The 25,052-nt window shown below is 33.2% G+C and overlaps 1 protein-coding gene across 1 annotated transcript in view; it reads left to right on the forward strand.

The window, feature by feature from the left end:
• Window positions 1-25,052, forward strand: part of LOC118191641 (potassium voltage-gated channel protein eag-like) — a 79,281-nt gene that overhangs the window by 33,058 nt on the left and 21,171 nt on the right. Inside the window, exons 2-5 of the mRNA XM_085809813.1 lie at window positions 6,397-6,630; window positions 7,316-7,444; window positions 11,054-11,178; window positions 22,760-23,155. Of these exons, the coding sequence (XP_085665939.1) occupies window positions 6,397-6,630; window positions 7,316-7,444; window positions 11,054-11,178; window positions 22,760-23,155 (884 nt within the window). The remainder of the gene's footprint in view (window positions 1-6,396; window positions 6,631-7,315; window positions 7,445-11,053; window positions 11,179-22,759; window positions 23,156-25,052) is intronic.

The following is a 25,052-nucleotide window of genomic DNA, read 5'->3' on the forward strand; positions in this document are numbered from 1 at the left end:
AAAGCGCTAAATGGAAATGGATTGAGTCAAAAATTAGGCGACTCGAAACATCTGTCGCAGCTGTCGTCCATATGGTTACGAAATTAGTAGACGATGCAAAAAGACCCTGAAGTTTCTATTTTAAAGAAATAAATTGTAGCTAAGGTGATTTTTGAAGTACTGATCCAGTTAGGATGTAGGATGTTCCTCATTTTACATGACAAATTATTTTAAATTTGGTACCTTTCCTGAACCTCTCATTTTACTCCATTTTATTTGTATCTTGGCGTTTCCTCGCCAAGATACAAATTTTAAGTCAGAAGAAAATGAGTATTTAAAAGGACGAATCTTGTAGTTTATTCAGAGTGTGATTTTGCTAGCCAGCGTACCTTACTAGTTTGTCCTTGCTGTTACGTTGAGTTGCTGATGCGCCTTTTTGGCCATTTAATAAGTATAACTCTGGGTAGATTGTCGAGTCAGCCTAGTTAGACTTAAATTAAATTGTTAGTCCAGCACTACTTCTTTGAATTTATTGTGAAACTATTCTTAAGTTACACCGCAAGTCGCCGGTGTTATTGAAAGCACGAAGTGCGTGCAGAGTTTCACGAATAATAAAGGGTTATTCTACCCTTCTTTTGTACTGGTATTAGTTTACGCCTGCACGAGAAGTCGCCAGGTTTCTTAGTGAGATCTGCCCACCAGCGGCCGAGCGGTAAAGTCGCTGAACACTGGTAGTTCGGTCCGAGGTTCGAATCCCGCGAACGGGCTGGCTGCATGGGCGTTTTCGTGGTTTTCCCCATGTGTAACGTGTGTACGAGCTAATTTCCCTTAGAAAGTCCTCCACGAAGGCATCCCTCTCCTTAGGCAGATAGCCCTCGAGGCTTTGCCATAATCACACACACACACACACACACACACTTAGTGAGATCTACCAAGCTTTATGATAGCAAAGTGGGTTAAATCCCACAAAGAAAGACACAGAAGTTTTGTAATTTGTTCAAGTTTCATGTTGATTACGTAGATTTCAATTAAAATGGTTGTTATTTTAACAGTAATAAATATTCTTCGACTTTTGTGAGTATTAAATATTATATTGTACTATTACTTCTGCACTGTTAGAATATGCAAAAAAATTCAGTATTTATATTACCCTAATTTTTTATTAAGCATGCTTTAAGTGCAAAATATACATGAGACGCTTTTCGGTACTAGAATAACAATTTTATTTTCTTACTCTATGATAAAAGAGCAAGATAAACAAACCAAATTAAAAGATAAAATGAAAAAAAAAATAAATAAAAAATTTTGGTATAAATTTAATGTATTTAAAAAAATAATCGTACTGTTCGTAATTTCTGCAATTTTAAAATGTTAAAAAATATATTTTAAAAGAAAAATTCACGTTTTAGGACCTAATACCTGGTTGTCTATAAGTGTCGTGGCTCGAGGCATAAGCAGAGGAGTGTGAGTAGTTTACTTAAGCTCCGTTTCTACCAGCGCTTGCTAGTGGTCGAAAGGTAAATTCGTTGAACACTAGTTCGACCGTAGTTCGATTCCAGGAGAACGGGCTGGCTGCATGGGTGATTTTCTCCATATGCAACGTGGATACGAGCCAGTTTACCTTAGGAAGTCCTTCACGATGGCATTTCTTTCCTTAGGCAGATAGCCCTAGCATGCTTTGCCATAATCAATCCTTTTAGAGTTACAAACTAGCTACGACAGAGTGTTCCTAATTTACATTATGTGTAATACAAATATATGAAGGACATTAAAATATGAGCAGGAGAATATTAGCTAAACATTATTTATTGAGCACTATAAAATGACACTCACTGTTGTAATAAAGTCAGTTGGCACTGTAATATACATCTTTCAGGACTCTGAAATTTTAATTCCATGAAAATCAAAATCTTCTAACTACATGCTGAACTATTCTTACACAGGGTCAATAACCTGTTCATTTTAACTTCTAAAGTTTTTTTTTTTAAGTGGACCGAAAAGACGAATGCAGATGTGCAAATTAAATATTTTCTCTTCATACTGAACAATTCAAGGTATTAACCAAACATGCAACATTTTTTTAACTTAATTGGCTGTAAAATATTAAAAATGGAAATATTTTTCAATTAAAGAATAATTGCTTTTTTATCATATAACCTTTCTCGTAAATATTCCTGACCTTTCTGTTCTGAAATGTTACTCAAAAAATAGTTATCTTCAAGGAGCTGTTAGACTGACACTGAGTGTAACTCCTCTTATTATGGTGAGCTTTCTTCCTCTACATTGAAATGCTTCAAATTTTTTAGTCTAAACCTTATTCATCCTTTACAAGTAAACGTACTTCAATTTGAACGCAGAATTTTTTTTACCCATTGTGCATGGCTTACCTAAAAATAAATCTCGTGCTCAGATGCGGAAAAATCTTCTTGAGAGCCCTTGACATTTAAATAAATGCGTATTTTTTTAAGGGGATGGGGACTCATTAGGATATTTAACATTTATTTTTGTTAGTCCTGCACAATGTATCTACAAACTGGTTTGAAAAGTTTTTTAAATGTGGTAGATACCATATTTTTAAAAAATTCTGTAATTTTGGGTTACAAAATAAAATATTTGTGCGTATATTCTTAGCACAAAAATATCTTGTAATAATTAGCTTCAAAATGATTGCAAATTTAAGATACGAATTTTTTTCTTTCATTAAAGTTATTCATTGAAAGGAGATACCTGTGTTTATATTGACAGTTTTATAGCATTTAACCCGTTTCGAAGATCATGAAAATAAAACAAGAAAATAATTACGTTTCATTGCGTCATTTGACTTAACATGCAGACAGATTGCCATTGAAAGATCAATGTTCTCAGCCCTTTTGTAAGAATTGCCTCAATCGTATAATCCTTATAAGACTCTTAACACAAGGCACGGAACTTTTATGAACAGTTACCAATTTGCACAAATGAACATGAAATGAAGGTGTAATTATTAATGTGTAAAAGTAAAGGGTTTTTGCTATGACTGAAAATGTTTTATTCAATAAAGTATTTATTTATATTTAATCATATTTTTGTGCAATTCAGTGAATTTCATAGCAAGTATGGATGTTATTTTCTGTTTATGATTGCAAATAATTAAATTAATTTGATTCATTCTAGCCTAAGAAATAATGACTATGATTAAAAGAGATTAATATTTTACTCAAAACTTTAAAACAGTTTTCTTTTCAAATTTATACTTAAAATCAAGCAATGATAAATATGCAAGAATTTAATGATTAAATACGCCAGAACAAGTTCCTTTTCTTTATATTTCGCTTTGAGGCTTTGAAATTTAACTATGGGAAACTTTTAAATTTGATTTTTATAGCCGTTATCACAGTCTAATGATCTCTTTAGTTTTTATTTAATCATTGTAAGTCCTGGTCTGTTTAAAAAAAACTGATTTTTAACTTAATAGTATTAAAAATAGAAAATAATACATAAAAGCACACTAGTTAATGTGGACTAAGGTTTAGAAATTCACTGATTTCGGGAGGTTTCTTGCTGAACTTATATTACAATTACATTAGCTTGATGTATAAGGACATTTCATCATTGATAGTTTTTCGGTTTTTCATCTTACCCAAAAAGTATCCGTTAAATTCCTTTATGTAGTTTGTCATATATCTTAATCTTCCCAATTTTTTAAAATATCAAACTATTCAAATATTACTATAATTTAGTATTCCCCTAAATTGCGTTTTTCATGTGTGGTGTATGTTTAAGGGACGTGTAGAGAATTGTTTAAAAGATGGGAGGTAAGTAACGGAGCGCCTACAACCAACCTTCGCTGTAACACTGTTGAGATATTAATGAAATCAAAGCATTCCTATGATAGATCAAGAGCATTTTGTGCCGTTTGCATTATAATAATATAAATCAGCAGCACTGTTTGGAATCCTTTAAGAAAATTTACGGCTTTAAACTGTGTTAGATTCAGTGATACTAACTTCACCGCAAAATAATTATTTAGTACATAAAATTTATAAGCTTCTTTAGAGGGAGAAATGTAAAACGAAATTTAAGAAGCCCTTATGATATAATTTTAAAAATTAATTAAATTGTTAAAAATTAAAATTTTCAAAAATTCATTCTAGGTTGAGAAATAATAGCAAAAGGTTTCAAAGATACTAACTTTTTAGCCTCAAAACTTATTTCATTAATATTTTATGATAATAATCCACCAGTAAATAAAATATAACGTAACAATGATTTTATTTTACTTGCCTACAAAAATATAAATTTTAATTAATTTAAAGCAAAACTAGGTTTAAGTCATTCAAAATTACGTAGATAAAATCGTTCAAATTTTTAATTAAAAAAATCCTAAATAATCATAATTCTAGCATGCTCTAAGGTATTATTTTACATATATTATTCATTAAAATGTTAAGAACTATCATCCCATTCGTTATATCCAGCATTATCTTATCTAGGGAATTCTAACACAAAAGAAGACAGAAATAATGCAAATAAAGAGGAAAATATTAATAATTTTATATTAAAAAATGGCATATTTTTAGAAACTAAAATTTTTATTTTTGATGCATAAGATTTTTCTGAACATCCAATAGCAGTATAATACACTCATGTCCATAAATTAAGGATAGTGCAAAATCAGGCAAAGGAAGAGTTAGAAGCAAAACAAATTTGACTTATTTGTAAAGCTTATTTATTAAACAAAAGGTAAAGAGCAAAAAAAGATGCTATATGTTTGATATTATTAAAAAAATTAGCGATTTTTTCTCCCTGGAGCAAATTACAAAAAAAAAACCTATTTACAAAAAACCAATATTACATGGTTGGTATGATTATTAATACATTGTATGTCTCCCAGACGATGCAATATAGTCCGTACAACGCCTAGGCATGCTGAGTATCAAATTATCGATCTGATCTTGTGGGATATTACACCACTCAAAAAGCAATGCTCTCCGAAGTTCCGATAGACATGCAGGAGGAGGTTGACGGGCTGCAACTCGTCGGCCAAGCATGTCCCACACGTGCTCTACTGGATTAAAGTCCGGTAAGAATGCTGGCCAGTCCATACGGGTGAAATCCTCCGATTGAAGGCATTCGCTTACGATGTTTGCACGGTGAGGACGGGCGTTGTCATCCATAAACACAAATTGTGCGCCCCGAAACAAACGTACATGTTGTTCCAGAATGACGTCCCGGTAGATTGGCTTGTCATGGTTCCATTTTGAACATGCAGGTCAGTTCTGGAACCCAGAATAACTCCACCCCAAACGAGAACTCCTGCACCACCGTAATGGTGTCGTTCAATGATGTTTTCTTGGTGGTAACAGGTTACCTGGAGCTCTCCATATGAAAGTCCGGCGAGAATCAGACTGCAAGCTAAACCTGGACTCGTCGGAAAACATCACACAAGCCCACTGTTGTAGTGTCCACAATGCATGCTCTCTACTCCAGGCTAACCGCAGGCGACAGTGAGTTGCAGTAAGTGGAACGCATCTGACAGGTCTACGAGCATATAGACCAATCTGCCCTAAGCGTCTGTACACGGTCTTGAAATTGTCGTACCAGTGGCTGAAGAGATCTGACGAGACAGGTCTGAGGATGTGCTCCGCCTGTTTCTTTTGGCAGTAACTGCCAAATACCGGCCCTCATTCGGCGTTGTAACTCTGGGGCGACCTGTGTTGTAACGTCTACTCACATTACCATCATCTTGGAATCGTTGCCAAAGCCTGGAGATGACACTCTGGTCAATTCCAAGTTTGTCTGATACTTCCAGTTGGGTACGCCTACATTCCAGAGGGCCAATAATTATACCACGTAAAAAATCATCCAAATGCGTCCTTTGTGTCACAACTATTCGGTTATTGCACTGAAATGCTTATAAGGCGGCTGCGAACAATTTTACTTCTTTGCCTGTATTTCTTATATACACTCTCTTACACTCTCGTCATTGTGACGTTCCATCGGTGTCATCTGGTTACTTCCTGAAATTTGCATATGATTCTTGAAAATATGTGTAGTGATTTTACAGGTGATATATTTATTTTAGAGTTCGATTTCCGCGTGACTCCGAATTATCCTTAATTTATGGAGAGTAAATCATGAGTGTAAATCATTATATCACTTTAAAAATATCGAAAATTCTGTCGACGGAATCATCGACGCACATAGCATCCATTGTAATTAGGGAGAGGACGAGGGTCGATAAAGAAAGGAATCGGGGAGGTGTTGCATGTGTTTTCAGTTAATAACATAACCTTAAAATATAATTTTAAATCAACCCGATATTAAAACTTTAAAAGTGCCTTATAACTTTCCACACTCCACATTTCTAGCGCCAGTTGTACAGTTCATACAGCAGTCTTAAAACTTTGCAACTTAACGTAATCACCTTCTTTTCAGCTGATTGCAGTTTTCTACTGGCCAACGCCCAGATCGTCGACTTTCCAATCGTGTATTGCTCTGAATCGTTTTGCAAAATATCCGGTTATAATCGTGCCGAGGTGATGCAGAAGTCTTGCCGCTGTGCATTCATGTATGGTGAACATACGGACAGACAAAGCACCGCAAAAATTGATCACAGCCTTGAAAATCACAATCAGATGCAAGTGGAAATTCTTTTGTACAAAAAGAACAGTAAGTAAATGATCTTGCTTTCCCTTTATTTTATATAGAGATTTTGTTATTTAGTGCTAATATCTCTAAATACTGGAAGGCAATTTGTTAGTTAGCCTGTTGATTTTAGAAGCTGAACATAGCAAGGAGTATGAATGAATCGAAATTTAGCTGTAGTGTATTATTTTATTTTTATTTATTTTCTTTCCCTTACAGCAATATCATTTTATTTTTAATAGGCAGTTATTAACATATTTTGACTTTGCAAGTGTAACATGTCTCTATTGCTTTCTAATAAAGCAATAATTTTTATATCCTTAAAAACTGAAATATATTTGTGCTTTTATTATTAATTAGTTAACTCCCAAATATGATTAGCTTACTGTATGGCATCGTAAGAGTTGTATATGAAAATATTATTTAATAGTACCGTTCTCAAGAAGTAATTATTAAATCCAATTCTGATGATTTAAACTAATGAATTCTATTAAAAATATACTTTCTTAAAATTTTAGTTGATTGTTTATTAATTTCATAACAATTCCTTAAGTTTTGAATATAATTTAGAGCGTAAGGATTATTCTGAGAATAATTTAGAACGTAACGATATTTATTTTTGCTATATTATTTAAATTTACAGCAAATAGAGAACCAAATGACGTAGGTTGTTTCTTTTCAAGTGTGACGAAATGTTTTTCTTCCATAGGATCTCCACTATGGCTACTGTTACATGTAGCACCCATCAAGAACGAGAAAGATGTAGTAGTGTTATTTCTCCTCACGTTCCGAGACATCACAGCCTTGAAGCAGCCCTTAGAGGACGATGCATCTAAAGGTGAAACAGTTTTAAATCATAATTTACTTTATTTCAGACTTTTTAATATAAAGTTCTGAGGAAAAAATTGCAATTAAACAGTGTAGGATTTAATGGCATATTATAAGGAATATTTAATAGATAGAAAACATGGCACAAATATTGTATGTCATGTATTTAATTTTAGATACTAAAACTCTTGATAATATATTTATGTGTTTAAGCTAAAACTCTTGAAAATGTATTTTTTATATGTTCAGGCTAAAACTCTTGATAATATATTTGTTTTGTGTTCAGGCTTTAAGTTTTATGTATAATGAAATATCTTCAATGAGTAATTTAATATCTGGTTACAATGAATTAAAATTGGATAATTATTACTGAATTATTAATAACTGTGTCTTATTTATTCAACATTATTTTAAAATTTATTGAAAACTAACAGGGAATACTGAACGGGTGTTCTTGCCATCTATGAAGCTGACTAGTAACTGAAATTTTTTTACATCTGTGCTTTTAATCTCTGCTCTTTCGAACTAATTATGGCCTTTGTAACTTAATTTTCGGTTAAAGAAGTTCTACAATATTCCTTCTTTTTACAACTCTGATAAAGTGCTTTTTTTAATTTCTTTCTCTTCCTCCCCTTTATCACAAACTAATACAACTGAGATTTTCTTGAATTATATACAAAGAATTTAAGCAAAGAATTGGTACTTTCAAAAATTCTCCAATAAAAATACGGATTCAAAATATGCGACTTAGTTTTATGCGATTAATTCGTATATTTTGGATTATTAAATTGCAGAGTCAGCTCCTTAAGCTGAACTACTATACCAATTCCTACTAACAGCTGAAATTTTGGATACTTACATAATTACAAATTTATAAAAAATAATGCATTTTCCTTGACTTTTGGGCCCACCAGCGGCCGAGCGGTAAAATCGCTGAACACTGGTGGTTCGGTCCGAGGTTCGAATCCCGTGAACGGGCTGGCTGCATGGGCGTTTTCGTGGTTTTTCCCATGTGTAACGTGTATACGAGCCAGTTTCCCTTAGAATGTCCTCCACGAAGGCATCCTTCCCCTTAGGCAGATAGCCCTAGTGTGCTTTGCCGTATTCTCAATACACCATCTTGACTTTGATTGTAGGTCTATTATGAAGCTCAGTGATAATCTGCTAATTAATTATTAATCCCATATTTTGAATTCTTAACATCATTAGAGCTAAGAATTCAAAACATTGGATTAATTGCAACAGAGATAAGAAGTGGATATCAAATGTTTTACTTTATATTTTGAGTTCTCATGATATTTTGATAATATTAAGATACGTGACTGAGGATACAAGATAGTGGTTTGTCTTCATAGATTTGCTTCTTAAACCTTACTGGGTTAGATGGATATTTTATTGTATAACGGAACATGACCCGTATAAGAACAAGAACAAACGATGTGATACTCTATGGACTACATGATAAATTTAGTCAGAGAATGCCTAGATATATCTTACCATACGCGTAACCTGATATTTTAAAATAAATAAAGATCCTAATGAATTCCATGAGGTGGCAAAGCAGACAGCAGGGAAACATTCCAATATTCCACAACTGCTATCAATCGGAGACGATGGCTTTCGTTTCGATATTCCATAGGTGTGTGTATATAGGGGTGGGAGTAGACGATTATTAGTCATTTATGGATGAAATACCTGATCTAAATAGGAATCCAATTATGTTGATCGACTGTATGTGGTTAATGGTTTCGACAATCCTCCTCATCGATATTTATTTTTGCTATTATTCCTTTGTCTGTAGTTTCCGATTATGACGAACGGTTAAAGTTATTGCTCGTCAATGTCTAGAAATCATCACTCCCGACTCTTTCGTTCTGAGCCCCATCAGTTGCTCAATATCTACAGTCATTGAATATTCATACTATATAGTAAATTAGATTTCTGAGGGTTCAGCAGTTTTTTTCAGTGTGTAATGTAAATAGTAGCCATTCTTATACAGGCATTATTATCTGCTCTGAAGACAAATTTAGTGTGCTTTGCAATAAACTTAAGATCGGGAAAATGGAGTGTTCTTTTCAGTATTTCACGGTGATATTTGACAGCTTTTGTCTAGTAATACCTATGAATTGATTTGATATGTTTATTTAAACTCAAAGAGATATCTGCCAAATAACACTTGAACTATATGCATGTGGTGAGACATACATTTGCGGAGAATTTTTTAGAGGGCACTAGCCGTTATTTACAGTACAAATGTAGAAAACATCGTAAATTAAGCCCATTCAACCATCAGGTATAGAAACCTAAGCGAACTCCCAGTAATCCGCAGCTTTAAGTACTGTTCCTAGTAGGCATCCCCCACACCCAAGATTTATGCAGCTTTATTGTCTTATGAAAATTAAGATTCATAAAATTATATAATAGATTAAATCCAAGTAAAACGATATGAATAGCTGCAGATTTTATTTTAGCAGAACGTTTTCAATCATTCTTGAAAGAGCATATGCTAAGATAATATAAAATCTATGTCAGATAACGTTGGCTTTCTCGCAGTCAGTCTAATTTCTTTTGCTATTCTTTCCTATAAATAATATTTTTTTTTACTTTAACTGATAATCCTTATCTAACTGATTCAACTGATAATGCTTATTTTATTTCAGTATATATGTTTTCTTTCCTGTGAAGTGTTACTTTAATTTACTAGTACTCTTTATTTGTGCCTTTTTTATTCACTTTGCTTTTCCATTACTTTTCATACTTACAGTAATTAATTACGATACTTAAGTATTAACGCAACTTCTTGGCACAATATGGCGATTATTTACAGATGAATTAAGTTATTTACAGAAGATTATTTACAGAAGATACTCAAAGGATTAATCCCTTGAGGAGGTCAAGAAGCCCCTAACTCCACAAAGTTAAAAGTTACTCATCAGGTGCAAGTTGGTGGTTTTCGCGCCTTTTTTCTAGAAAGATCCCCAAACTATCCATATTTATTGTACATCGATAAATATTATCAATATGTGAAAAGGAAACATACTTTAGTAACTTAAAATACAAATTTGAATTATTAAATACACGAAAGAAGGAAAAACATATTCTTCAAATCTTTCAGTATTTTTTGCGCTACTCTCCCGAAGTATACAGCGATCTGTTTTCGCTTAAAAAATTCAGAGAATTTCGGAAACTCGGCTTCGTGCAATCCTCGACAACAGCGGCTATTTAGGAAATGCATTTCCTCATTGTTCCGTTTAGAAAATTTTCAGCAGAATTCTGTATTCCTGCAGAAATTTTACCGCAGTTTCTTCCATTACTGGTAAATTGTACAAACTCATATTTTAAAACTAAATTTAAGGCAAAAAATATCAGGATTTGCTGATAAAAAACATTGGAACTTGAAATACGAGAAAATAGAACGCATACTAAAATGGCGGGGTGGCTTGACTGAAGTACTGTTATGGACACGGTTATGCGCATGGTTGTCAGATTCTGGCACCTTCTGAAAATTTGGCGACTTCTATTGAGATGGTTGCGTTAATACATAAGTACCTTAATTACTTGCACATTAGCACTTATTACTAAAACGAGCAGGCTTTATTTTCAAACTTATTTCTTTCAGGGCTGAGCAAGTTCGCACGACTAGCGAGGTCTGTGACGAGAAGTCGATCCGTTCTTGTTCAACAGTTTTCGATGCATCTGCCGACAATAAAGTCGGAAAACACGAAGCAGTCACAGATCGCGCATGTAAGTTTTAAATCAATATTATTAGAGTTTTCATTTTATAACAGTAAGCTGTAATGAAGACATATTGTAAACATACCATTTTTAGTGTCATTAGAAATACTTGTATGTTGCCATTTTAACAAGAAAGTTTCCATTTTTATCTTAAAATAGGATAGTGTTTGTAAAGAATATTCTATTTGCTTGGAATTCTAGACCAACATTAGAATACAGAAAGATTCTGATTATTTTTCGTTAAAAGTGATAATACATAATGTAATATTTAAAAACATATTAATATTCCATATTTATGTATATATGTAAGATAAAAATATGAAACTCAAAATTACTCATTTTAATTTGACTAAGTCTCCTTCTAGTAATCAAAAATACGCATTAACGGCATTTGCACACTTAAAAAAAATCGCTTAAAAATAACCGCATTATTACCATCTGTAGTGCGCAGAACTCTTAGTGTAATCACAGTTTAAAACTTAAACAAAGGATTCCGATCTATATAGTATAAGCCCTGCTGAAGTACACATTCACTTTTTCTACTTGCTCTTTTTTTGGCTAGTTCATATCTTTTCGCTTAGCTGTTTTTTCTGTTATTTAAAAATGTCATCAACGTGTATAGAAATGTGGGATGATTGTCACATTCATATTGACCTGTAAATCAAGAATAAATGTCCTAAGAAGTTATTCGTCAAGCAATAATGTTATGTGGGGAAAATCCAGCTATTTGAGGTTCCCTTGACAATGCAGCATAGAGAGAGACAGTGACTCTGGAGCGCCAAACGACAAAGCTGGGTACAGAAGTGGCACAATGTCACCTTTTCAAACGACTCCCGGTTCTACGTGCAGTGTTTTGATGAGTGCATATATGTCTGGAGTGTCAGAAGAGATCACACGTCGCCTGCTTGCATTCGATACCGTCATAGGAACCCTGCACCTGATGTGATGGTTTGGTCAGCCACTGGATACACTACACGCAGATTCTAGTTCGGATCGACGGTACTTTGAACGCAGATGGGGAACATATTTGACATCTTATGTCCATTGGATGTGCCCTATCTTTGAGGCCCCCAAACGCTATGTTCTAGCAAGATAATGCTAGGCCACATGTTGCACGTCGTGTTCTGACCTTCCTTAATACACAGGGTATTCGATTGCTGCCCCTGGCTTGCACAGCCTCCAGATCTGTCACCCATTGAAAACATCTGGCCAAGAGTTGCTGAGAGATTGTCCCGCCTACCCTCTCCAGCTAATACGGTTGTATGAAGTGTGGCATATACTTAAAGCAACATGGAATGAGTTGCCCATTTCTGTCATCCAAGCACAGTTTGACTCCATGCCTAATGGGGTAAAGGGCGTTTTAGCTGCCAGATGTGGCAGCTGTTTCTAATTTCGCACCTCTGAAAACCTCCAAAATGCTTACAGATTTACTCATTTTGTCTTCATGACATACTGTTTACGTGAAATAAATATCTTTTTTCACTTACTTTCCTTCATGGTATTGTAATTTTAATGGCCAGCCATGTAGTAATTGCTTATAATGAACCTCTCTATACTGCGTCATTTCAAAATTATTAGCGGTCATAAGATTCTTATGTAACACTTTGACGCAAATAACTTACACAAACCTTCAGCCAATAATAATTTTAGAACCTAAAATTAATCATTATTAACTAAACTAAAATTGGATGTAATTGATTCTGCGTAAAGATTTCACTTCAAAAACATAGAAGTTACTTTCTGCTTCTGTTTCTAGTTAGACATGCTGACATATCCTCCTCCAAACATTTCAAAATTATAAACGGTACTTATGTAGTTCTTCAAAAACAGGCATGCTTATAGCTCCTAGGTATGAATGTTGGCTTATTAAAATGTTTATCAGTGTAAATAAAAACGAAATATTAATTTTGGCAACTTCTGAAAGTTTCCACTTCTATTATGCTTTAACATAATGATTTTAACATTTTCCAGATCACCTCGGACTTTATTCTCTCCCTCCTCTCTTTCAAAGAGAAAAAGGGTCTGCAACAGAGGAGCTAGTTTAGAGGAAAAGTATTAAAACAGTTAAAAAAAATGGAAGAAAAATATTACAGTAAACGCTTAACTATCCGGCATTCAATTAAAAGTAAAGCTCAAATAACGGGAATATTTTAACATTTTAGAAAAAAAAATTTCCTCTGAAAACTTTAGTAAATGAGAGATTTGAAAACCCGTTATGGATCTCGATTTAGGTATATACTGACGTGAAACATTGTGATTTAGCACTAATAATGGATAAGCACAACATCACAGTAAAGTCTTAAGAAGTTCGTTGCAGTTTAATGTAGACTCGATTTATTCTTTCGATAAGCCGCTTTAATTTTGGCAAAGAAGAATATAAGTTAAATTTTTTCCTCGCATTTTGAAAGAAAATTGTTAATGTTTGAGACGGCATCCTGTAAAGTATTTTTTAATTTACAGGATCAGGTATCATGAAAAGGCTACGATATGCGACTTTGAAAACGGATGAACAATGGCGATGCAACCATTTAAGTGTTTTTCATGCTATATCCGTAATTTGTATCTGTTTACTATCTAAGTAAGTAAAGAACGATCTGTTAGTTTAAACTTCTGCTGAAGTGATTAGCAACATTTCCGCCATCTTTCCTGATGGATAGGAATTCATAATCGGATCAGATGTTTTACTTTCATGTTTAAGGCCTACGGAATATGTCGGATTTTAGGTCTGAAATACAATTTTCTTTATAATCTTATAAAATTTTAAATGTAGTCTTTTGATATTCAGATTGGTAACAATACTTTCTTTACAATTTTAGAGTGAAAAATTTTCCCATTTATTGCGCTTTTCTAACAGGACTCCTATTGTTTATGCTCTCAAATATTCAGAAAACGGCATTTCCAGAGATTTTCGCACAGTCGAGCTTAATAATGCAGAACATAAGCTTTGAAGGTTATATTTTTTAAATAAATAAAATTTTTAGAATTCTATTAAAAATTTCAATATTCAGCTCAATTTCAGAAAGTCCTTGTTTTTCAATCCAAATAATTGAAATCTTCAGGGAAGGTTTTTCTTTTCTTAGAACATAACAAGTAAATTTTTTCCATACTTGTTACTAAACTTGATACAATTTAACAAATATAAAAATTTTATAACATGAATTTTCATTTTATAAATTACATTTTAACATCATAAATAAAATTATGGTTACATTGTTATTTTATCTCATTTCCAATTCCGTAATTAATACAATCTGGAAGGCTCCATTTCTTCAAAAATAAATATTTCCATCAATTTGGATGTATCCACTTTGACTGACTAGTGTGTAACTGTACCTGTGGTCAAGGGACTGCTTGGCATTTATTTGAAAAGGCCTCCGTTCATAATATGAGGTAACTGGCCACTAAGACTTGCACTAAAGTAATGCATAATAAAAAATTTAATTCTGTTTATACATACTCTTTTGCAAACAAATCGAAGCACCATGAAGGAAGTGGTTGTTTTTGATGAAATTGAATATCTGTATAGCTCATACACACATAATAATGTGATTAAAATGTCAAGGTCATACTACCTGTTCACGGCTCACAATCACCCATTAAGTGTTCAAAATAGTAGTTGTTCGAAGAACCGCTCCTGTCGTCATTGCATGCTTGAATTCGTCAAGGCAAGGAGTGGTAGAGGTTCCTAATGTCACCCTGCGACACATTCTGGCAGGGGTTCATCAGTTGTCGCTCCAAATCTGCGACATTTTGTGGTACCTGAATCTGGCGGCCTACCATGGTCCCAGACATGTTCGATTGGTGAAATGACTGGTGACCTTGATGGCCAAGGAAGAGTATCTACCGCACGAAGACAGTCCAGATATATGTGAGCGGTATGTGATCTGGCATTATCATGTTGAAAAATGGCCCCAGGATTACGTGCCGTGAAGGATAATGCAACCGGCGGCAGGATAGTATCAACATATCGTTGAGCTGTTAAAGATGTACGGAGGATGACTAAAGATGACCTGCTGTCATAAGAAATAGCGCCCCACACCATCGCACCAAACATTATAAAGCTGTATGCCTTTGTAAGACAAAGGCTGCTTGGGACCGCTGACCCCCTCCTCTCCAGACAGACACGAACGTCATCTGCTTCAAGAGTGAAGACGTCATCTGTTTCAAGAAGTGAAGCGGGATTCATCGCTGAACACTATACGTTGCTAGTCTGACGGCAGCCATGATGATCGGCTGCGACACCATTCCAGACGACTCCGCCGATGTTGTGGGATCAAACGTCTTAAAGGCCTCTATGAGCGTAACCCCGCCTTTGTGCTCCTTGGCCTTCCAGAGCCTTCATTTCGTCGGCAATTTCCTTGTAGCAACCATTGCTGCCAACATCTTTGCACAGCAGTGTCTGTATACTGCAGGTGGCGGCCTGTTGCTCGGTATGATCATCCAGCTTCACGCAACCCTACAATGCGACCACGTTCGAAGTCGTTTAGTTTTCTGTAAGGTTTTCGATATCGTCGTTATGGCATCTTTAGTTGATTCTTTACGGAATTACAATAGCAGCAACAAAAAAAGATAAATTTCCGCCTCTGTTACTGGTTTTATACTTTGCGAAATTGGGCCCTAGAAATGCACCCTATGATCGCAATTCATGTTTATTTGCCTTGCAATTTTGATCATTTTCATGTTCGATCAAGATGTTTTTGTATACCAAATTTCGTCATGATCGCAAAAGTCCTTCTTGGTGTTTCGACGTTTTTGAAAAATAGTGTATATGGAATGAGTTTAATGTTTTCCTTAATTTAGAGATAAAAATAATATCCTTCAACCTTTTTCAGAGAGAGTAAAAGCAACAATTACACAGAATAAAAACAGGTCTTTGATCCTAAACTGCTACTCCCTCAACATGCTCTGTTCTTTATATACCCCTTACACAATTGTAACATTACACAATCGCCCATTACACAAATGTAACATTCATTGAAGATATTTCAAATTAATTTTCCCTTACTTTTAAATTACATTTATTACTGTTTTATTACAATTATTCATTTGCATAAGTTATTAATATTTTTATATTCATATAATTATAATATTGTAATATTTTCTGCATTATGCTGAAAAACACTTATTAGTTTCTTTGTAATTATAATAATCATATTAAAATTTAATACCTTTCTAATTCTCTAACTATTTTAGACATTTTTTAATTTGTTACTAAATTTATTTAAAATTATTACAGAAAATAAAATTGCTGAAGCCATAAATTGTTTAATATAATATTTTCATAAAAACAGCGTGACATTTTCAAAAGAGTATTAATTGTAATTTTCTATTATATAAAGGTACAATAATTGAAGGAACAATTACTTATTTCATGGTAAAAAACTTTTAACATATTTATCAAGATAACAGCATAAATTGTATTCAAAATTTATGTATCGGAAACCACTGAAATTATGGTATTTTCGGATTTTTGAAATAATATATGTATTCGTTTTCCCAAACTCTTGCGGTAGACGAACGTAGCAGAAATGACGAAGCGTCGAGGAACTGAAAAAATACTTTTCATGTAGTAATTCAAAGCATATTTTTTTAAACACTATTAACCATAATCGTGTTGAAGAATTTAGAATGAAAAATAAACACACTTGTCTTAATTCTGTAGATGAACGTTTTGGCGAATAAAGGATCTTTCTACACAAATGTGGCATCCTGTCGACTCTAAAACATGTGATATTTTTGGATGAGAAAAGATATACTTTTATTCATGGCCGATGATAGTGATAGCTTGTAGATGCGTAAATGCGTAGTTGCAGCAAAATGCAGCTGTCACGTTGTCTAACGTACTTTATTTCTAGATAAAACAATTCTTGAGAAGCACATACTTATTATGATTTACACATGGCAATGGGCCCAATCTTCGTACCCGTTCTTAATCATATTTGTAACTTTCCTACATCTGACGGTAAATACGATGGTTGAAATAGAGAGGTGAGCGACGACATTTTAACTACACAGCAAGCAAGAGAAAGCCTCGGAGAGAAGAAAAAGTTATGGTTCCCTAAAGAGTTTGCATTATCTGGATTTAATATTAATAAAAGGTTTCGGTTCTGATTGAAACCTTATTCACTGAAGAGTTTATGTAAGTGTCTGCATCAGTAGCGTTATGTAAAATCATATGACATGGATTAATTTGAGAAATGATGGATTTAGAGAGATTTATCAGAAGCAGTTACTAGTTTTAAGGCAAAAAAAGGGAAAGTAGCCAAACTAGAATGGAAAGTTATGGGACTACAGCAAATTAAAATTGGAATTTTCCTTTGCATACTTTTTAACCTTTTAACTTTTTTGTATTAGCGAATAATATAATACAATTTTAAATTAAAAGAGGAAATCATATGAATTAAAAAATAGGATAGGATATTTAAGGAAATTTGATACAAGCAAGAGTCACTTTAAATGTGCAAAATAACCTAACGAGCATTTTATAAACAAAGTGCACTGAAAGTCTTAGGTTTGTAGCCCAAAATAATTACATACTTGAATAATAACATTTATATAATGCTAGAAACTGCTAATGATTTCGGTTATTATGCCAATATTTTTTTTAAATATTTGAAGTCAAGCTAAAATGTTAACTTCAGATGCGAAGGATACCTGAGTATTCGAATAAAAAAAATGTAAAAACTTATTTTGTTATATAAATGCTCGAAAATTTTTTTTTCTCCTCAGACACCATAGGGATGTTCACACTTTCTGAAGAACACCTGCAATAAAGTTCGCCTTCTGTTCAGAAATCTGAGAGTTTATTTCTAAATTCTGCTTTCCGAAGCCAAATTTTAGCCAAAGTACGATACAGAAAAATTTCAATCGCATATTTTAGAGCACCAAATTTTTCCAATAGAAATTCTGCTAGTAACGCACTTTTATCCAAAGATTGGGCCCCTGCCGACCAAGCATGGACCAAGGATTATGGCCACATTCATTGGTAATTTAACCGTTTCATCATCGAGAACACTGCCCAGGATGCAAAACATGGGACGACTGATACTACACCCAAAACGTAAGGGGAAAGATAAAACACGTATAATCATGCCTTTCACGGAAGTTGAATTAGCACTTCGGGTTCGGACTGATAATCATTCTGCATTAACCGCCATATCGTCTTGACCGGCTTTCAAACAAAAAAGGCAACCTCAAAACTTTGTTATAAAAGTAATACCCTAATAAGTATGTAAAGTTGATATTAATACTTTTTAAATAAATGCAGCTGCTTGTTTTTAAATTTTAAAATTAATTACTTTAAAAGAGAAAATTACAAATTTGACTTTATGTTCAGAAATAAAGATTTCTTTTAGTCAGAAACAAAGACACAATTAAAAGAAATGCAGGAGAAACAAACGCCCGAGTCAAACGGAAGTTAGTTACTAAAAGAAATGGTAAATTTAGATTAAAAAAATATATTAAAGAAAAATGAACTGGCATAAAATCAAAAATTACACGACGAATAAAAGCAAGGGAATAAAAATATCAGATTAAACAGACACGAGAATAAACTGGAGCTAATCTTTTACATTGTATATTATAGAGAGGTAAAGCGTGGTTCCAAAGAGGTTAAAAATATGAACAAAATGAATTAAAAATTGCAAAATTACATACTTACCTAAGCTAATATAATCAGAAATATTAAGTGGAAAAGAAAAAGCTAAAATTAAGTTAAAAACTAACGACCAGTAAATAAATTATTAAGATTATGGAAGAGTTAAGGAATTTTATACAAAAAGTTAGAGAAAATTAAAAATAAATATCTAAATAAATTTATAGTTAGCATATCTTTCTTATTCCTCCTACGGTGAAGTCATTCAGTGTGACTAATCGGGGTCATCCAACTGAATGAAAAATGCTTTGATCCCCTCAGAAAACATTCCCACATTCGGAAGAAGACATCTAAGAAAATTTCTTCCTCCTTCAAAGATTTGAGAGGTTAGTACTAAATTCTATTCTTCGAAATCGATACATGGCCTAAAATAAATATATAAAGTATTTTCATCTTCCCCTCTACGTCCTCTCGGGGTATAACTAGCAGTACTTTCCGAATAGCAACCGGAAGAAGAGAAGTTCGAATCTCGGAGAAGGCATTTCTGACCTATCATGTTTCTAACTGTTAAATAACCCTACAGGTATGCTCGACTAAAAGAGGCGGTGGATGGTAATTTGTCACATATTAGATCTGGTCGATTGGGCCTCGCTTTTTTCTTCCCAGTCAACTGCTAAGTGAAGGAGAATATGAAGTATTTTCACCTTCCCCACTGTATACTGCCGTAGTGTAACTGTTAGACTATCAGCGGAAGATCTGGCGTTCGAAACCCGATGATGAAATATCAGATTTTCTCAACGTTTAGAAACAAAATATTTTCAAATTAACTAAAATATTTCATTAATAAAGAGACAAAAATAATTAAAATGAATCGAAGGCAAAATGCTCTGCTTGACTAAGGAAATGTATGAGAACTTAAAAGATTTTGTCTTCTAGCTATTTTAGTATTGTGTATCTTTGCGGAAGACCAACAAAAATAGTTCTAAATAAAGGGAGCAAAAATGAGAAATGTTAAGGAAGCAATAAAGTCAGATGAATTTGAATGTAAAAAAGTGAGTATGAAACAGAAATAAGCGGTATGTCAAAGTATGGAAAGGGGAAGGAAAAACCATTTCTATGTATCTATTATTTATGTGATTCTGTTGAACGTTAAACTTACGGTAAAATTCATTTTATGAAGAAATTGTTAAAAACTCAGAGGAAATCTTTTAAATTGATATAAATTTCAGAAAACTGATAACCAGAAGGAACAAGTAAGTAAAAAAAATATATGGTGTTATCTACAAGAGAGAAATGAAAGTTAAATTCTACAGGTAAGAATTTAAACCATATATGTGTGATTTTGTGTTAATATAGATTTAATACTAACTGAAACGTTTGTAGAAATAGGAAACGAACTTAGGCATTAAACTTATTTATAATAACTATAGAGATATAGTGATAGTTCATAAAATTTAAAAAATATTAATTCATAATTGGGATTAAATTATGCCAGAGTCAACCAGAGGAAGACTTCAGCGCTTTTCAGTTTGTGAGTGAAATCGTAACTTCAGCGGGGGTTCCGTGCTTTGCTGTGTAACTACATCACAGTATTAACTGAAGATTCTGTTGAATCGAACCATAATATTCCGCGATTTATCCAAATCGATGACATATATTGCCATAAAAGCACATAACATAAATGCAATCATGATAAGTAGGATCATGCATGATAAGTAGGATCTGAAAGGCAACAGTGAGTGGAGGCAAAGGTGGTCATGAGGATCATAAATGACACCGCATTATAAATAAAGGAAGAGCTGGAGAGTGTAAAGATTCTGTTGTTAATGCAGCCTTTTATATAGCAGCTAGTAAAACCTGCATAAGAACTAGTTATGCAATCTTATCTTCAAAAGAGCAAAATACGCGGGAAAACTTCACACATTGGGAAAAATAATCACTCCCATCTAAATCCGATCTCGTTAAGAAGAACCGTATTAGTGGACTTTACCAGTACTCACTAAACTTCGCTGAACATTCAGGGGATACTGGCTCTCCTTTTTTAGGTGAAATTATATTTAACCGAATTTGAAGCCCGAGCCATAGGAGCAGTTTTGTCTCACATGAAAGAATACCACTCAAAATACGTTTTTCCTTTACAACCATGCTTTAATCTATTACTATGCCTATCATTAGTTTACTCACCTGTCATTTGCTTTATTATTTATTTCAATACGTTATTTTAAATTATTTATTTACGATTCATTTAACTAAATTTGTTGGTATTTTTATTTACTGCATTATATTTTATTTAATTTTAATTATTCATTGTTTGCTGTTTTTTCATTTACTTCTGTTAGACCTTTCATATGTACCTTCGTAGATCTACGTCACTTCTAATTTTAGAAGACAAGTCCTGATTCGTTTAAAATTAGAAGTGTGATATCAGTTTCTGAAAAACTTTAAAATTTTACTAAATATATGTATAATAACTTCTATGAGATGTTTGTGAATAACATAAAATACATACGTTCATATTTTTACGTGTACACCTAATTCTATATTTACGTGATAGATAACGTTCCTGAAGAAGACGTACAAAACATTTGGCATAGAAAAGACTTTATAAAATTGGTTCTGGATCTAAAAGGTCAACAAAACATAGCTTAAAAATCCATCTGAAAATATTCATTTTAAGTTTATTATTTTATTTCGAGGAAGAATACCTGTAATGAAAATGTCTTACATTTGCATTTAAAATGAAATGATTCTTCATGGGGGGGGGGACAACTTGTTTCACACGCAAAAATTAATTCATTTTCACTTTCTGATAACAAAGTGCGCATAAGTTTGAGTACGACTGAAATAATATCATCAGTATTACTAGAGTTTTGGGGGACATCGTTTTCCTTTCTCAATGGCATGACCGGTTTTTATCCGGTCTGGTGATTTTTGTCACTGAGTATATATTAGCTCGTAATTTAAAATATTTTTCTTTCTTTAATGATGTTAATATCACCTTAAAGAATGGAAGTTTATGAAAAGAGAAACTAAAATAAGTAATTCTACAGATTTAGCTAATAAATGCTCTTTAAATATAGATCTTCATGAACAGATCCAAACAGCCGTGCCACTCGGAGGGTTTCCTTCTGTGATCTCTTGATCAAAATCAATACCGGTCTCTTCTCGTATTAATATTTCATAAGTTTCAAAAACAAATTCAGTTATTAATCTTTGTGTTCGTGTTCTGGTTAGGCTCCTTTATAGCTTAGGCTTATATAAGTTTGGTTATGCTTTGTAAGAGGCTGTCAACAGCTTCAGATCATGTGAAAAAGCTCCCAGTGCATTCCGCATTGTGGTCATATTTCACAAAATGGTCACTTAATTTTTTTGGCCAGTTCTAGACTTTCTTTTATTAAATCTGGATTTCGAACTAAATTATCTTCTTTAGTAATCACTATGTTCTATGGGATCAGGAGTTTCAAGGGCAATCTAATATTTGATTGTTGCTCAAGGGCGTTGTTGATTAACAATTCATTAATATCTTCAAATGATAAATTATCGAATCACCTACCAGAAGCAGAGAGGTAAAATCGCTCAACAGTGATAGTTTGATCCGAGTTTCGAATCCCACGAACGGGCTGGCTGCATGGGCGTTTTCGTTGTTTTCTCCATGTAACGTGTATACGAACTAATTTACCTTAGAAAGTCCTCCATGAAGGCATCCCTCCGATTAGGTAGATAGCTCTCGAATGATTTGATATAATCAAATAAACCAAACCTAGATCATCGAATCCTTCTCCACCAGCTGGCATAGAATTTAGGAAAAGAAAAAAAAAATAGAAATTCGTTCGGATGTCTCATGTTAAATCAAGCGTAAAAAGAGAATGAAATATATATTTTGATTTCATGTTAAGCCAGTTTCGTGCAAAAACAGAATTAGGTGTACACTGTTTACTTCTGAAAGAACTTCTTTACATCAGTGTGACTTTTCAATTTGTGCATCTTATTTTTCAGATGATAAGTTTGAACTCTGAAGTTCTCCCCCAATACCGTCAAGAAGCCCCCAAAACTCCTCCACATATTTTGCTTCACTATTGTGCTTTTAAAGCTATTTGGGACTGGGTGATATTGTGTTTGACATTCTACACGGCCATTATGGTGCCGTATAATGTGGCCTTCAAAAACAAGACATCTGAGGACGTTTCTCTTCTCGTCTTGGATAGTATAGTGGACGTCATCTTTTTCATCGACATTGTGCTCAACTTTCACACCACTTTTGTAGGACCCGGAGGCGAGGTAGTCTCCGATCCAAAAATCATTCGTATGAACTATCTTAAGAGCTGGTTTATTATAGATTTGTTGTCCTGCTTACCTTACGATGTTTTCAACGCATTTGATCACGAAGAAGATGTAAGTGGTTATCTTAATGCAATGTTTGTTATTTAATTCTCTTGCAAAATGCAATTTTTCTAAATGTAATTAGTACACTACTTAAAAAATTTACTTTGTTATATAGATATTTGAAAAAGAGAGCTACAAAAGTTATTTCCTTAAATATTGATCCTGTATCCTAATTTCCAGTTACAAAGTTTGTAATTGTATGTTAAAGAAACAGCTTCAGTCGCAGAAGTAGAACAGTTTTGGAAATGGAAAATTTAGCTGTTGATTCAACTTCCGTAGAATCCAATTAGGGAAACATCAATTATGCTTTAATAGATTGAAATAAAATATCCTCATCTTTACGCGTAACATTCTTGAAGATAGTACAAATCCAATTTTCTGATTTAATTCACTTTTCAGCGTATTATTTTGATTGAAATTAATTATTCAGTCTCGTATTGGAGAATAACACTTTGATTAGGTAAAATAACACTGGTTCTTAACTTTATAGCTGTCTTCGAGAAAATACTAATCATCCATTCCTCATTGAATTGTTTATGTAATGCGCGAGACATTTCGCCATGAACTTTCTAAGAAGTACTGAGTACTTCATTTTAATGTCGCAGAAGTAGTTTATGTTCCTTTCTCTCATGAAATGCTTCACAAAAAGTCTTTTTCTTTTAAAAAACCCATCTACCTATAATCTGGAAATATTCTCATAAACTTCTCTACTTTAGTTCGAGAAATATTGTAACTGGAAATATCTGCCTAGGATTTAAGTAAATAAGACATGTAGCCCTCTTTTCTGAACAACCTGCATGTGAAAATTTCTTACTTAATTTTATAAAAATTATCATTTAAGCTTCACTTGCATTTTTAAAAATAGATTAATCTTTGCATTCTTCAAACCAACTTTGAAATATTAAAAAAATATAACGCAACTTTTGAATTTAATTTTATATCTGCTAATGATGGCTCTGAAATATCTGTCCTGAAATATTTTCTGCCAACAAGAAACTATGTAATCATTAAAAATAACGAAATTTTAAATTATCTGAAATACATTATTTTATTTCAATAATTGGGACACAGACTTGTAGCAAAAATCTGCTTATAATTTCGTTTACTAGAGAAAAAAACTACCGTATTTACTCTCGTATTTTTCCCTTAGCTTTTTAAGGTTCTGTATATTTTTTATGTATTCACTTAATTTTAGCTAGTTTAAGGCGTTTAAAAAACGAGCTTCCTTTGATTTTAAAAATATAACGCAATATTCTGTCAACTTAGTGATTGTTTTCGTCTTACTAATTGATTTTCTCGTGGATTTTGGCTGCATGATCTGTTAGTGATGAAGCAATGCTACTGAAGAACTTCAAGAAAATGAGGATATCTAATGTTCTGTATGTTGTTGATGGCTCTGAAATTCATTGTACGTGGCAAGACGATGACAGTGGTGACAATGGCGACGATTTGCAAGCTGTAGCAGACGACGCAGACAGCATCTCGAGTAGCGTTAAATGATTTCAGCTCTAGGGAGCAGCAAACAATGATAACAAAAGAGGATGAGATTCAAGTGGAAATGAAAATATCGTATTAGATATTGTAATGTTAATGTTACTATGCATTCTTTTCGAAATCTAAATTTCTCTTAAATAAATAATATTGTGATAGTTACTGGCAGTTATCCATGAATAATTTTCATTTGTTATGTTATTATTATGACCTCATTCTGTGGAAATTTACTTTTTCGCATAATTTTCCTCTCTCGATTTTCGGACGACAAAATTAGTAAAAAAAGGAGGAATACGCGAGTAAATACAGTAAATAAAAGCATTATGTGGACAAAAATTTGGATGCACTTTTACGCTAGAGAGGACTAGATTTCAATCTTTCCATAAAATGAAAGACTACCAATTAGAATGGTTAT

Source organism: Stegodyphus dumicola, chromosome X2 (genome assembly GCF_044657685.1).
Source record: "Stegodyphus dumicola isolate Sdum_Otavi_A_Nest chromosome X2, ASM4465768v1".
In the NCBI taxonomy this organism is placed as follows: Eukaryota; Metazoa; Arthropoda; class Arachnida; order Araneae; family Eresidae; genus Stegodyphus; species Stegodyphus dumicola.